The 16,418-nt window shown below is 37.4% G+C and overlaps 2 protein-coding genes across 11 annotated transcripts in view; both read left to right on the forward strand.

The window, feature by feature from the left end:
• Positions 1–16,418, forward strand: part of LOC133720583 (ubiquitin-NEDD8-like protein RUB2) — a 60,076-nt gene that overhangs the window by 24,151 nt on the left and 19,507 nt on the right. For 5 of the 10 annotated variants that reach the window (XM_062146977.1, XM_062146978.1, XM_062146980.1 and 2 more), the window contains 2 exons: positions 7,568–7,827; positions 8,541–8,810. The exons of 1 other annotated variant lie outside the window; for it this stretch is intronic. In XM_062146977.1, the coding sequence (XP_062002961.1) occupies positions 7,568–7,827; positions 8,541–8,649 (369 nt within the window). In that variant the 3' untranslated portion in view covers positions 8,650–8,810. Of the gene's footprint in view, positions 1–3,965; positions 4,862–5,067; positions 5,152–6,077; positions 6,780–7,542; positions 7,828–8,540; positions 8,811–16,418 lie in introns of those variants that run through there. 4 more of the 10 variants (XM_062146983.1, XM_062146985.1, XM_062146982.1 and 1 more) reach the window with 4 other exon arrangements.
• Positions 628–3,835, forward strand: LOC133720578 (receptor-like protein 19). The gene is made up of 2 exons (XM_062146968.1): positions 628–3,684; positions 3,805–3,835. The coding sequence occupies exon 1, from the start codon at positions 833–835 to the stop codon at positions 3,590–3,592; it is 2,760 nt and encodes a 919-aa protein (XP_062002952.1). The 5' UTR covers positions 628–832; the 3' UTR covers positions 3,593–3,684; positions 3,805–3,835.

Genomic DNA, 16,418 nt, shown 5'->3' on the forward strand with positions numbered 1-16,418 from the left:
AAGCCATCAACGCGCAGTTGAACCTTTTAGCTGCTGGGAAAAGAAAAGCGTGGTTGTACCGCTAACGTGGAATGTAACATAATACTAAATTTTGCAAAGATTTAATATAAATAAATAAAGAAAAATATATACATTGAAACATTATGTCCTTCTCAGAGACCTCCGGAGGACCGTGGCTTGAGGCGGCTGCCTCACTTCACACCCCTTAACGTAGCACTTACTGACTTCAACAGGTCTGTTTAGCATGATTTGGATTTTAGCTGCTTCTCTGCTTGCTTTTTCATTGTTCTCTTTGCTTAAGAGGAATTATTCAGTTGTTTGATGACAATTGAGTTTTGGTTTTTATGTCATCCCTCTCATTTTGTTCTTTATTTTGCTTAGTAAAATTTTGTTATTAGTGAACAAAACAAAACAGTCCTCACTTTCCTACGTGCAAATGTGCAATGCATTCCAGTGAAGAAACGTCCAAGTCCAATCAATCCAACAAGAAATCAACCAAATTAAAGAAACAGTATTTCAATGCAAAAGTTCCATATCTTTTTGAAAGCAATACATAGGACGTGTTTTCTTGTCGTCAATTTTAAAGAGAGGACTTGAAACTTATAGTCACGGAACAACAATAGTTCCACTTTCCTACCGTCTCATTTTTCTTGGAAGTTGCCGATGGATAGAAAGGAGAGGACTTGAAAGTCAAGCTAATCACAGATCTTATGGACTCGTTTTCCGATTCCATGACCTTATAAAGCAACCACCAGTCCACAACCATCACCAGTTTCCAATTATCACTTTCCCACAACACATTTGTGCCTGCGTCTAAACCTTTGCTTAAAACATGCCAACTCTGTTCCTCCATTTCTTCCTCTTCGTAATCACTACCACTGTTACTAACCTCATCCCCGCAGTTCACAGCAACTGTATTGAAGCCCAGAAACAATCATTGCTCCATTTCAAACAAAGTCTTGAATTTGATTCTTCCAAATCCTCCAAGCTTATCACATGGAATTCGAGTACCGAATGCTGTTCTTGGCTCGGTGTAACTTTCAGCACTAATGGGAGTGTTGTTGGTCTTGACATCAGCAGCGAGTCTATCTCATGCAGCATTGACAATTCAAGCAGTCTCTTCCAACTTCAACGTCTTCAAAGCCTCAATTTGGCCAATAACGACTTCAAAAGCTCTTCAATTCCATCTGCAATTGGAAAGCTTACAAAGTTGAGGTATCTGAATTTAAGAGGTGCTTTTTTTTCTGGGACTATTCCTTCATCTGTTGTTTCTCTTCCCAAACTAGAAATATTAACACTATCCCACAATCGGTTCTCGGGTCAAGTCCCTGAATTTTCCACTACCTCTTCACCCTTACTTGGCACCCTTGATTTGGAAAACAACAATTTGGAAGGACCAATACCAACATCTATCTTCAATCTTCAAGGGCTTCTCAATCTCAATCTTTCTTCAAACAACTTTAGTAGCTTTCCTTTTAATGGTCCTCGGCTGCCCAGAAATCTTTCATCGGTTGATCTTTCCCACAATAGCATGTTGTTTGATTACAATGGCAGTAATTCCTCCTTCCTTCAGATTCGCCACTTGGTATTGGCTTCTAACAAGTTGAGAGCATTCCCGGATTTCTTGAGAAATCAGTCCATATTATACTACTTGGACCTTTCAAACAACCAGATTCAAGGCAAGATACCTAATTGGATTTTGAGTCTCAAATCTCTTAATTCCCTTGATCTTTCTGGCAACTCCTTGGCAAGTCTTGAAGCTCCTCTTCCTAATTCCACTTCTGCTTTATCTTCTCTGGACCTTCGTTCCAACAAGCTTCAAGGTATCCATTCCTCATATTCCTTCCTTCAGCTTGGTCACTTGGGATTAGCTTCTAACAAGTTGACAACATTCCCAGACTTCTTGAGAAATCAATCCTATCTAACCTACTTGGACATCTCAGACAACCAAATTCAAGGACAGATACCCAATTGGATTTGGAGTTTCAAACTTCAAGAACTAAATCTTTCTTGTAACTCCTTGGAAAGTTTAGAAGCTCCTCTACATAATTCTACCTATGTTCTGTCAAAGGTCGATCTTCATTCAAACCAGCTTCAGGGACATTTCCCCTTCTTCTTAAATAGTAGGTATCTAGATTATTCAAGAAATAATTTCAGCTCTAGTATACCGAGTGACATTGGTGACTTCATTTCTAATGTGTATTACCTTTCTCTTTCAAGCAATAACTTTCACGGGGCCATTCCAAAATCCATATGCAATGCAAGTTGTATTGTTCTTGATCTGTCCAATAATTCCTTGAGTGGAAACATTCCCCAATGCTTGACTCAATCACATCAGCTTTCAGTCATTGATTTGAAGAGAAACAACCTGAGTGGCACAATTCCCGATAATTTTCCCAACATTTGTGGGTTACAAACTCTAGACCTCAGTAACAATCAGATACAAGGCAAGTTTCCAAAATCTCTTGTCAACTGCTCAAAGTTAGAGGTTTCAAACATTGGAAACAATAACATAGCTGATACTTTTCCATGCTTTTTGATGAGCTTATCCACATTGCGTGTCCTTGTTTTGCGGTCCAACATGTTTTATGGAAGCATTGGATGTCCCAAGACCAATGGCACATGGCCTGTGCTTCAAATAATAGATTTATCTCACAACAATTTTAGTGGTGATATGCCAGGAAGATTGTCTCTAACATGGCAGGCTATGGTGTCTAATAAGGATGATTCTCCAACTAACCTTGGATTTTCTTCTGTGGTGTCTAATAAGGATGATTCTCCAATTAACCTTGGACCTTCTCATCAACTTTCTCCTCATGTCCAGTGCAACAAGGAGGCAACTAATAAAGCATGTTATTCGTACAGTGGAATTTCTAGATCTATAAGAGAAACATATACTGACTTTTATTATAGAGATACAATTACAACTATCATCAAAGGTTCAGAATTGGATGTGGTTAAGATTTTAACTATATTCACCTTGATTGACTACTCCTACAACAAATTCAACGGATCAATACCTGAGGAAATCGGAGAGTTGAAATCACTATATGCCCTCAACTTATCAGGTAATGCTTTCACAGGAAAAATCCCATCATCATTTGGTAAGATGCGACAATTGGAGTCCTTAGATCTCTCAAAGAACCACTTGAGCGGCCAAATTCCCCCCGAGTTTGCAAATCTCAATTTCCTTTCGCACTTGAATGTCTCATACAATCAACTGACAGGAAGGATCCCAACCAACACTCAGTTTTCGACATTTCCAAGTACCTCCTTTGAGGGCAATAAAGGATTATGGGGGCCTCCTCTGACATCGGATACCGCAATCGTATTGCCACCTCCAAAGTTTAATGGAAGCTCAAGTAATCCGAATTCTGGAGATGAGATTGATTGGAATGTTATCAGTGCTGAAATTGGATTTACATGTGGGTTTGGAATTGCTGTCGGGTCACTTCTGTTTTGCAAGAGATGGAGGAAATGGTACTACAGAGCTATGTTTAACATCCTGTTCAAGATATTCCCTCAGTTGGAACACAGATTTGGTAATCACAGAAGGCATGTTTACATAAATCAAAGGTATTGGAGACGTTGAAATGGTTAGGCAGACCAAGCATGCAGTTCAACTCCATTGTGCTGGAGACTCCCCTGGTGCTTTTTCTCTGTATTTCATCATATGATTATAATGTAATTGTTTTTTCTTTTGTCGTAATGTTTTTTTTTTTTTTTTTTTCTTGGTCTGGTGTTGTAATGGTTGTTGCAATGTAATCACTTTTACGTTTTTAACATTTATGAAATATTGTGTAGTGTGAGCATGTAATTGCTCTGTTTTGTGATATGGTGAAACTGGAACTTGCCCAAGAGCCCAAGAACACTGGAAAGCAGTAGGCCCGTCCCAAAAGGCCCGTCGTTGTACAAAGCAGGAACAAGCCCGTCGTCGTCGGCTTCGAGCCTTCAACATTAGAAATCAACCATGTTCCTCTCTCCCTCTCTCTCTCATTTCCCTATTTCTGAGACCAACAACCAAACTGGGTATGCATCTTTTCTGTGTTTCAATTTTGTTTTTGAGTTGGTTTCTGCAATTTGTTTTCTGGCTTTTGTTTCCAAAACTTGGCCCTTCAAAGTTCAAATTACCTCAATTTATTGTGATTGCAGAATTATGAGGGCTAAGAAATCTGAAGCTAATTGCCTATCTCTCTCTCACTTCAAATTTCCTAGGTTGGGTTTGGTATTTCTAATTGGGTATGTGATTTCCGGGCCATTCAAATATTCAATGTATTTGAAAATTGAATTAGTTAGATCAAGAATTGTCCGGCCAGATTTAGTGCCACTGTTAATGCTGCTCCTAGCGCAGCTGCTAATACCGAGAATGAGAATAGAGAACAAACAGCGTAATATTGAAAATTATTCATAGAGTGTGATGGTTTATTCAGGGCCTGAGCAATCAAAACTACAGAGTTGTGAAATTTCAGTTTTCTGTTTTCTTTTCTATGTGTTCTTAAAGAACAAACACAAGTTATTTGATTGTGCGGAAGGAGCAATTTGCTGTACTAAAAATAATCTATTTGTTTTATTGTTTTTGCTTTATCAGTAACCAAATGTGGCTTTACAGTTTCATGGACTCATGGTTATTAGTTAGCTTAAACAGTGACGACTTTCTCACTTTTAGGGTTTTGTGAGTTTTGGGTGAAATTTCTTCTTCGATATCAGTAACTTTTGTCCTGTAAAATTTTCGTCTCCGTCCATTCAAGTTTAACTAACTTGTATACATTGCGAAAAATAAAATTCTGGGCAAGGAGCTTTTGGTGGTTGTTTCGGATTCCAGGAAGCTCTCGGTTCTCTCTTTTTGCAACGAAATGCACAGGTATATATGCATTTTGTTGCTGTGTTCAATTTTCGTATTAGTTACTTCTTCATGAGCAGCTGTAACAATAGAACCAAAAGCTTAAAATGTTAGCATTTGCAGAGTCCCCATTATATGCAAATGGACCTAACCACATGCTTACCGATTAACCTCATTTCTTGCTACTCTGCTGCTTATTCTTATCACACTTCAAAATGTTTGTGTAGGTTTTTTCCTGTGACACAAGTTCAACTTTCTAATCCTGGAAACTCAAGGAATCAGCTTGCAAGAATGCTAGCCATTGATTCAAGGTAACCCACCATTGCTTTGTAAGTTTGAGAAAGGTAGTTTTATAAGATGCTGTTTGCCACTGATGAAATTTCTCTATTTGGTTTTTCTTGTGGCTATTTTTTAAAGTAGCTCTGTAGTAGGAAAGGAAATATCTAGGAAGCTATATGTTGATTAACGAGAGCATAGAACAGTTAATCTTTTTTTTTGATGTAACTTCGATGCATTCACTTAAGGTGGCCTTTTCTTTTCTTTGCTTATTCCTGGTGTAATTCTTTAACCATTATCTTCATATTTTATCTTTCAATGAAAGTATTTGCTGTTCTTGTGGCATCATTATGTCATATGTTATACTTCAAATTCTTTAGTTTGTTCATGTGCCGAAACTAGATGATACATTAAAGAGGGTATTGCTTATTTGTTTGATAAGTTTTCTGTTGCTTTGGTGGCAAAGCTTAGGATAGCTAGAGTATGTTAAAAATAATTTTTGTTTCTCTTGCAGTAGACTCTTTGCACAAGCTCTGTATGTTGTCCGTAAAACATAAAAGTATTTGTAATATGATGTTAAAAAATAAAAATAATATTTATATATTTTTTAAAGTTCTCTTTGGGAAAGGAAAGGGGCATGGCTTTAGGGTGATGTGCTATGTTGGCTGTTTTTGGTTTGTTTGGATGGAGAGGAATCTTTGTGGAAGCTAGGAGTGAGAATGGAGATCAATTATGGCATAGGGTTCAACTTTTGGGGTCTCTTTGGTGTGGATCTCTTCATAATTTGAAGATAGTTCTTTTGGTCAGTCTTTATGATTGGAATGCAGCTGTGATTTATATTTTTCTGTGTTTTTCTTTTCTTCTTTTTGTTTGTTAGCTTGGTGGACTCTCTTTGTTTCGTTTATTGATAAAAGTTTCCTCCCTCCCTTTAGTCCTGACTTCTATGTATATGTGTTTACAGTGGCTGCTTCATTGCTGCTAGTGCATATGTAGACCAGTTGGCTATGTTCTCTGTTTCAATGTCCGGAGGAAGGTTAAGCTGCTACTTTATCCCTCTTCTTATGTGCCGAAACTAGATGATACATTAAAGAGGGTATTGCTTATTTGTTTGCTAAGTTTTCGGGGCTGATAAAGAGGAGAGGGAGAGAAGTTGGAGTCAGGGGAAAATAGAAGCGGTGTCTTAAAAAAAAATTCCACAAAAAAAAAAAAAAAACGTAGCAAACTAGCAGAAATGAATTCTAAATAGCAAATTGACATCATGGTGAAAGCTAGGGGAGCAAATTGGCAATTAGGCCATGAAAAAATATCTATTTTTCTAAAATAAAAGAGAAAAAACGATAAGAAAAGAAATTAATAAAAGATCTGAAATTCGTAAACAGGACCATTCAATAAAATTCCGGAATCTGCTACGTGGGCCACACTAATGTACTCCCGATCACATTTTATGACTGAATTTTCTTTTTATTTATTTTTTATTTCGAAAAGAAGATGCGAAATAAATAAGTAGAGAATGTCCCTTTTATATTGAAGTCAGATATATCTCTCGCTCCTTGCTCTGTTTCTGCGAGACATGCAGATTTTCGTGAAAACTCTAACTGGGAAGAACATCACTCTTGAGGTTGAGAGCAGCAACACCATCGATAATGTCAAAGCCAAGATCCGGGTACTCTCTTTTCTCTCTCTAATTTTGAACTTTTTCATTGATTTCTCTCTTTCTTTCATATCAACCAAATACATAATTTATCGAAACGATTTCCTACAACATAATTAGAGTGTGGTTTTCTTGTCAGGCTTTTTCTCAGATGGGTTTGTAGTTAGCTCAGTCTTTTTTTTTGGTGTGTTTTTCTCTGGGACTGAATGATTTTTGGGTGTTGTGAAGAGAAGTTGGTCTTGGAAGAATTTGATAGCTAGGTTTAGGGTTTCTGAATTGAGCTATTGGTCTTTCTATTTGATTGTTCAGGTTTATTGTTATTGTTAAAAAAAATCTCTGATTTTTTTGCCAGAAATTGGGCCTTTTGAGAGATAAAGGAATATAGACTAGATTGTCAATCAATGATTTTCCCTTTCCCATGGCTTAAACAGTTATCGTTGATTTTTCTTTTCTAATTGTATTGTTAAACCTTTATGTCATTCGTTTTCTGTTTGTGCTGTCCAATTAGTGCACATCGTGTTTCGCATTGTTCAGCAATTCGGTTGCTGTACAGGTATTCGATCAATGATCAGGTTTGTGTAGTAGCAACTCGGAACAGTGAACTGATTGATGTACATGATGGCAAAAAAGCTTAGTGTTATCAAAGAACTACTTTTCATGACGAACGCAGTGGATGTATAATGTGAAATTTTATGATCAAACATGGTTTTTGGCCTCTCTGATATCTGCTGTTTCCTTGAAATTATCCTTAATTTACATTTTCCTTTATATGCAGCCATGTAATATACCCTTGTATTCAGGATAAGGAAGGCATCCCACCTGATCAACAGAGATTGATTTTTGCCTGTAAGCAATTGGAAGATGGCGGAACTTTTGCAGATTATAAGATCCAAAAGGAGTCAACTCTTAACCTGGTTTTGAGGCTGAGGGGCGGACCTATGATTAAGGTGAAGGCTCTTACCGGGAATGAAATTGAGATTGATATTGAATCGACTGACACCATTGACCGAATCAAGGAAAGGGTTGAGGAAAAAGAGGGAATTCCTCCGGTGCAACAAAGGTACTTGTTTCTCTTTCTTCTCATATTCAATCTATCTAAAGTAATAAGTTACTTGAATTTGAGTTATGTCTGGTTTTGTACTTTTATGAGTTTATCTGATATGCATTACATGTTAATAAATTGAACTCTTAGTTTAGTTGTTTTTCATGCCTTTTATCATCCATGCAAATATTACATTGTTTATGCTTTGCTGCCTGTGGAGTTTCTTTGAATTGAAAAGGAAGAAAAATGATTAATATGTTCCATACTTTGAGCTTTTGTTTCAAATGAGGCAGTTAGGAATGCATTGGTTAGTGTTTGGTTGTCTTTCACCACTATTGGAAGTTGTACATTGACTGATTCTGTACTTTCGAATGGCTGTCGTGGTTTTCCATAGAACTTAGATTTGTTCGATCAGTGGCCAAGATTATCTTGTCCACTGAAGGTTGGTCGAGTTATGGTTCACTTTGCTTCTATTCCTGTTTGGGATTATTAGGTGCTCCGTATGATTTGAATCTTGGGTACCATGTAATTGGTGTATATGCACATTAACTTGACAACTGTTTTGGGATATCACCTACATTTAATAGCTTAAGAAGACTTGCTAGAATAAAGTCTTATTAATTAGCATTATTGCTGCGTTATTATTTTTGTCTTCGTTAATAGCTTCAAGTGTTCATGGTACTGGCCAATTTTCAAGAGATCAGCATCTAATGAGTTTGAAATGTCCGCAGGCTGATTTATGCTGGCAAGCTTGGAGATGAGAAAACTGCAAAAGACTACAACATTGAAGGTGGCTTTGTCCTTCATTTACTGCCTGCACTACGTGGTGGTAGTCTATAAATTGTATTGTAATATTGTATCTATTGACCGGTTCAGGAAAACTTTTTCTGAAGGCTTTATCGAGCCTTGATACTCTAAAACATTTGAGTTGCATTATATGGCAGAAAACTTGCTCTTAGTGGGGTACTGTGGACATAAATATTGGTGTTTTACCGTTCTGCTCTGTTGTGTTCACTGTCAACGCTCTCTTGGTTTTACTGTATACAAGGTTAGCTTCACCTGGGCAAAAATTTAATCAATCCTGATTACAGTTATTTTCTGCTTGTGGTTGATCTATAAAACTTGGTGACTTGTACTCCATATGCTACTCGTGAGTCTGAAAATTAGAGGAAGTATACATTTTAGAAGGAATGTGATAATTTCTTCAAAGTTTTGTGATGATTCAACCTAGCGAGAATCTATCTAAGAAGGGGAACTCTTATCATACTCGAAAAGTTCATCAACACTTGCCAAGCAGGCTGTTTAGAGTTGAAAGCGTGTAATTCTGAATTCTTCGATCAGAGATGGCAAACTGAAATGATTCCGTGTAATTGATTTATAATAATCGAGGCGATTAAAACTACACAGATCTCTTGTTAACTTATGGTTAATAACACTGAAGAGGTATCCTCATGGTTGTTGTGATCTGAAGTCGGCCTCAGATGAGGTTACAACTTGGGAATATTTTAAACTACCTCTCAACTTTTATTTGGAAAGGTTAGAGTGCGGTTCGTATCCTTTTCCCTTTTTCCTTCCACCCAGCTTTCCAGCTGGTTGCAGAAGAGGGGAAAGACTTCAAGTCAAGCTGGTCAACGGACAAATCTCATGAGATTTGTGAGGAAAGCAAAAAAGTGACGTAAATGATGGAGAGAGATGGTGTAAGGCAAGCAAAAACTAAAGCCATCATCAACGCGCAGTTGAAACTTGGCTGCTGGGAAAAGGAAAGTGTGGTTGTTGTACCGCTAGCTAACGTGGAATGCAACATAATACTTAATTTTGCAAAGATTTTATATTAAATTCATAAATAAAGAAAAACATATACATTGAAACATTAGGTCCTCCTCAGAGACCTCCGGAGGACCGTAGCGTGAGGCGGCTGCCTCACTCCACACCCCTTGGGCTAGTACTGACTGACTTCAACGGGTATGTTTAGCATGATTTGGATTTTAGCTGCTTCTCTGCTTTCTTTTTCATTGTTCTGTTTGCTTAAGAGGATTCAGTTGTTTGACAATTGAGTTTTGGTTTTTAACTTTTTATGTTATCCCTCTCATTTTGTGCTTTATTTTGTTTTAGTAAAATTTTGTTATTAGTGAACAAAACAGAACAGTCCTCACCTTGCAATGCATTCTAGTGAAGAAACTTCCGAGTCCAGTGGTGGCAAATCAACCAAATTAAAGAAACGGTATTTTAATGCAAAAGTTTTCTATTGACGTACTTTGTTGTATGAAAACAAATTAAAGTTATTGACATGAAATAAGCAATTAAAGTTCAGCACTCATATATAGACTTTGTCGTGTGATCACTAGAATACTTTTTTTTTCCCCTAAAAAATAACACTGTTCCCTTGTCATATGACCTTCCAGTCATCTTCCATTCCAAAAGTAAGGGTAAAATAATAGATCCATCAATATGAATAAAAAGCAGGAGACTTGAAGTCAAGCCAATTAGTATATATCTCTATATCATGGAGGCATTTTCCAATTCCACTTTTTAAAAGCCATTGTGGTTCGTTCCATATCTTTTTGAAAGCAATATATATAGCCATATAGGACGTGTTTTCTTGTCGTCAATAGTAAAGAGATGACTTGAAAGTTATAGACACGGAACAACAATAGTTCCACTTTCCTACCACCTCATTTTTCTTGGAAGTAGTCGATGGATAGGAAGGAGAGGACTTGAAAATCGAGCAATGACAGAGATTATGGACGCATTTTCTAATTCCATGACCTTATAAAGCGACCACCAGTCCACAACCATTACCAGTTCCCAATTATCACTTTCCCACAGTACATTTGTGCCTGCGTCTAAACCTTTGCTTAAAACATGCCAACTCTGTTGCTCCATTTCTTCCTTTGCTTAATCACTGCCACTGTTACTAACCTCATCCCTGCAGTTCACAGCAACTGTATTGAAGCCCAGAAACAATCATTGCTCCATTTCAAACAAAGTCTTGAATTTGATTCTTCCGAATCCTCCAAGCTTATCACATGGAATTCGAGTACCGAATGCTGTTCTTGGCTCGGTGTAACTTGCAGCACTAATGGGAGTGTTGTTGGTCTTGACATCAACAGCGAGTCTATCTCATGCAACATTGACAGTTCCAGCAGTTTGTTCCAACTTCAACATCTTCAGAGCCTCAATATAGCCTATAACAACTTCAATGGCTCTTCAATTCCATCTGCAATCGGAAAGCTTACAGAGTTGAGGTATCTGAATTTAAGTCATGCTTATTTTTCTGGGGTTATTCCCATTGAGATTTCATGCTTAACAAGGCTGATAACTCTTGATCTCTCTGATAATTCCGACCCCTTTTTGGCTGAGAACCAGAATTTAAGCATGCTAGTTCAGAACCTCACAGAGCTTACAGAGTTATATCTTCATTCAGTATGGATGAGAGGACAGGGAAGTGACTGGTGCGAAGCCATATCAGCTTCACTGCCAAATCTGAGGGTGTTGAGCATGTCTTGGTGTGGTCTTTCAGGCCCTATTTGTGAGTCCCTTGCAAAGCTTCAATCTCTGTATGAGATTGACTTGTCATCTAACTCCTTCTATGCTCCGGTTCCAAGAGTCTTTGCCAATTTTTCAAACTTGACTTACTTGAGTCTTTATAGTTCTAACTTGCTCGGAACATTTCCTAAAGAGATCTTTCAGATACCTTCCCTACAAACCATTGACCTTTCCGAAAATGTTGAACTTCATGGTTCTTTTCCAGAATTTCCAAACAATGGGTCTCTTCGATCCTTAAGTGTATTTGGGACAAGGTTTTCAGGTGACCTACCCAACTCTATTGGAAATCTTAAGATGTTGTCAAGTGTATATCTTTCAGAGTGCAATTTCACAGGATCAGTTCCCAAGTCGATTGAAAACCTCACACTATTGGCTGACCTGGACATGTCTGGGAACAGATTTAATAGTCCCATTAGTTCTATTCACTGGGAAACCCTTGTTAATTTGGAAATCCTCGCTTTGAGCGACAATCAACTCTATGGGACTATTCCTTCATCTGTTGTTTCTCTTCCCATGCTGAACATACTAACACTATCCCACAATCAGTTCTCTGGTCAAGTCCCTGAATTTTCCAATACCTCTTCGTACTTACTTGAGATTCTTGATTTAGGAAACAACAATTTGGAAGGACAAATACCAACATCGATCTTCAATCTTCAAGGGCTTCTGTTTCTCAATCTTTCTTCAAACAACTTCAGTAGCTTTCCTTTTAATGGTGCTCGGCTGCCCAGAAATCTTCCATCAGTTGATCTTTCCCACAATAGCTTGCTGATTGATTACAATGGCACCAATTCCTCCTTCCTTCAAATTCGCTACTTGTCATTGGCTTCCAACAAGTTAAGAGCATTCCCAGATTTCTTGAGAAATCAGTCCACATTATACAGCTTGGACCTTTCAAACAACCAGATTCAAGGCGAGATACCAAATTGGATTTTGAGCCTCAAATCTCTTCAATCCCTTGATCTTTCTGGCAACTCCTTGGTGACTCTAGAAGCTCCTCTTCCTAATTCCACTTCTGCTTTATCTTCTCTGAACCTTCATTCCAACAAGCTTCAAAGCATCCATTCATCATATTCCTTCCTTAAGCTTGGCTCCTTAATAGTAGCTTCTAACCAGTTGACAACATTCCCATACGTCTTGAGAAATCAATCCGATTTATTCAACTTGGACCTCTCAAATAATCATATTCAAGGCCAGATACCCAATTGGATTTGGAGGCTCAATCCAATTCAAAAAATAAATCTTTCGTGTAACTCCTTGGACACTATACAAGCTCCATTACGTAATTCTACTTATCATCTGTCATCGCTTGATCTTCATTCAAACCAGCTTCAGGGACATATCCCCTTGTTCTTAAGCGGTAAATATCTGGATTACTCCAAAAATAATTTTAGCTCCAACATACCGACTGACATTGGTGATTTCATTTCTACTGAGTCTTACCTTTCTCTTTCAAGCAATAACCTTCGCGGGTCTATTCCAAAATCAATATGCAATGTAAGTGGTATGGTTCTTGATCTGTCCGATAATTCGTTGAGTGGAACTATTCCCCAATGCTTGACTGAATTACCTTCGCTTTCGGTCATTAATTTGAGAAGAAACAACCTCAGTGGCACAATTTCTGATAATTTTCTCAAAAGTTGTGAGCTACAAACTCTCGACCTCAGCAACAATCAGATACAAGGCCGGTTTCCAAAATCTCTTGTCAACTGCTCAAGGCTAGAGGTTTTAAATATTGAAAATAATAACATAATTGATACTTTTCCATGCTTACTAATGAGTATATCCACCTTGCGTGTCCTTGTTTTGCGGTCCAACAAGTTTTATGGAAGCATTGGATGTCCCAAGACCAATGGTACCTGGCCTGTGCTTCAAATAATAGATTTAGCTCATAACAATTTTAGTGGTGATATGCCAGGAAGATGGTCTCTGACATGGCAGGCTATGGTGTCTAATGATGATTCTCCAACTGACCTTGGATTTTTTTATCCTGCCCTCTCCTCCTATAGGAATTTTGACATCAAAGATGCTGACGTTTACTATAGAGATGCAATTACAACTATCATCAAAGGATTGGAATTTCATCTTGTGAAGATTTCAACTATATTCACCCTCGTTGACTTCTCCTCCAACAATTTCAATGGATCAATACCTGAGGAAATCGGAGAGTTGAAATCACTATATGTCCTCAACTTATCCGGTAATGCTTTTACAGGGAAAATCCCATCATCATTTGGTAAGATGAGACAACTGGAGTCCTTAGATCTCTCAAAGAACCACTTGAGCGGCCAAATTCCCCCGGAGTTTGCAAATCTCACTTTCCTTGCATTCTTGGATCTCTCAAATAATGAACTAGTCGGGAAGATCCCAACCAGCACTCAAATTTCAACATTTCCAAATACCTCCTTTGAAGGTAACAAGGGATTATGGGGGCCTCCTTTGACAATGGATGTAGTATTTCCACCACCAATTTCAAATGGAAGCTCAAGTCATCCGAATTCTGGAGATGAGATTGATTGGGACATTATCTGTGTTGAAATTGGATTTACATGTGGGTTTGGAATTGTCATCGGGTCACTTTTGTTTTGCAAAAGATGGAGGAAATGGTATTACAGAGCTACACGTAGTATTCTTTTCAAGATATTCCCTCAGCTGGAGCAAAGATTTGGTAATCATAGAAGACACGTCTACGTAAACACAAGGCATTGAAATTGTTCAAATGCAGCTGCTCCATAATGCCTGAGCATCACCCAGGCCTCTTTTGGCTGCTATCATCACATTTTAATTCAATCATGGTCTAGTAGTGGTTGTTGTTGTTGGTGCTTTTGTTTTTGTTTTCTGTTTTTTATTTTATTTTTCTTTCTTTACCTAGTACTATAAATATTTTGGAGTATGAGCGTATTGGTGTCTTCGTCTTTTATGGAACATGGTGATTGTAATATATTATCTTTGTTTGAACCACATTGTTTTGGTTAAATAGCTAAGATGCATTGCCTAGATGTTGGATATAAAAGTTGCAGTCCATTTCATAAAGTATGATTTACATTCCATCTTATACTAGTCCCTTAACATATGCTTTGCACATGTCAAATGACATTTTTTTGTTATATGAGAAAAAAAAATACAGTTTTAGATAATTTGTTAAGGACATTTCCTATTTATGTGGGAAACTTTTTATTTATTTATTCATATTTATGTGGGAAACTTGTTCTTGTTTTATGGAGATACATTTATTTTATTATCATTTAATCTTTTTTTTTCAATTCTTTTATTTTATTATCATTTAATCTAAAATTATTGAATTACTATTGCTTCCTCACGTATAAATAGTTTATTTAATCAATTTGATTAAGATGGGGCATTTTGGATAGTTCAAAAATTTAATCATCCCTATAGAATTGGCTTAATTAATAAAGGTTGACTAAAAATTAACAATTGAATTACTAAGCAAGATTTTCAAGAGCTTCAGCCAAAACAAATCAACTTATTAATTAATAATAACCACAAGCCGCAAAGCCAACTTTCGTGTTTTTGTGCAACCACATTTGTCCCACGGCGTCTAGGCGAGCCTCTGACTTTGCTGATGCATGTGGACTGCTGCCGGATAGGCAATTAGATGTTTGGGCTCATGAGCATGTTTTCATCGAGTGTTGTTTTCTTGGAAGTTTGGCAGGATAGGTTGCGATGGTGGTTTCGATGCGACCCTAAAGCACAAAGGTCAAACTGGTTCGATCTAGAGTTTGCAGTGCTTGGAGCGAGGACGGGATCGTGGGGCGCTTGGAGGAGGGGATCTTGGTTTGCGTCTTTCATGCAACGGCGGTTGGCGCGACAACATCTGGACTCGGCGCGGGTCGGTAGCAAGGTGTCAATTTTCCGTTGTCCTCAAAAAAAAAAAAAAAAATCATGACCCTCTCTATTTTAAAGTAAATAGGATGTTAACTAAATTCTCAACCGAACAAATGTTATTCTATTTTTGTCATTTAGTGTTATTTTATTTTATTTTTTATTTTTAAGTAAGCAGTTGTCCTCAAACCTTGATTAATAATTAAAATTAAAGTATACATGGGGACATGGTGCCTATACTTCAAACAACAATATGCATCAAGAGAACTAACTAAGATAATAACATGAGTCTTTTTAGAAGTTGCACAAAAACATTTGAGAGGTGGATGTCAAGTAATTCTATTCACAACTTCACATCAAACACAATTACACAGGATATTATATAAGTACTCAAGTACTAAATATGAGAATCAACCTGATAAGAAATTTAGTAAACCACATGAATTTAGAACTTAGATTTGTTCGATCAGTGGCCAAGATTATCTTGTCCACTGAAGGTTGGTCGAGTTATGGTTGACTTTGCTTCTATTCCTGTTTGGGATTATTAGGTGCTCCGTATGATTTGAATCTTGGGTACTATGTAATTGGTGTATATGCACATTAACTTGACAACTGTTTTGGAATATCACCTACATTTAATAGCTTAAGAAGACTTGCTAGAATAAAGTCTTATTAATTAGCATTATTGCTGCGTTATTATTTTTGTCTTCGTTAATAGCTTCAAGTGTTTATGGTACTGGCCAATTTTCAAGAGATCAGCATCTAATGAGTTTGAAATGTCCGCAGGCTGATTTATGCTGGCAAGCTTGGAGATGAGAAAACTGCAAAAGACTACCACATTGAAGGTGGCTTTGTCCTTCATTTACTGCCTGCACTACGTGGTGGTAGTCTATAAATTGTATTGTAATATTGTATCTATTGACCGGTTCAGGAAAACTTTTTCTGAAGGCTTTATCGAGCCTTGATACTCTAAAACATTTGAGTTGCATTATATGGCAGAAAACTTGCTCCTAGTGGGGTACTGTGGACATAAATCTGAATTCTTTAGAGATGGCAAACTGAAATGATTCCGTAATTGATTTATAATAATCCAGGCGATTAAAACTACACAGATCTCTTTTGGTTAATAACACTGAAGAGGTATCCTCATGGTTGTTGTGATCTGAAGTCGGCCTCAGATGAGGTTACAACTTGGGAATATTTTAAACTACCTCTCAACT

The sequence above is a fragment of the Rosa rugosa genome, chromosome 7, assembly GCF_958449725.1.
Source record: "Rosa rugosa chromosome 7, drRosRugo1.1, whole genome shotgun sequence".
Taxonomy (NCBI): domain Eukaryota; kingdom Viridiplantae; phylum Streptophyta; class Magnoliopsida; order Rosales; family Rosaceae; genus Rosa; species Rosa rugosa.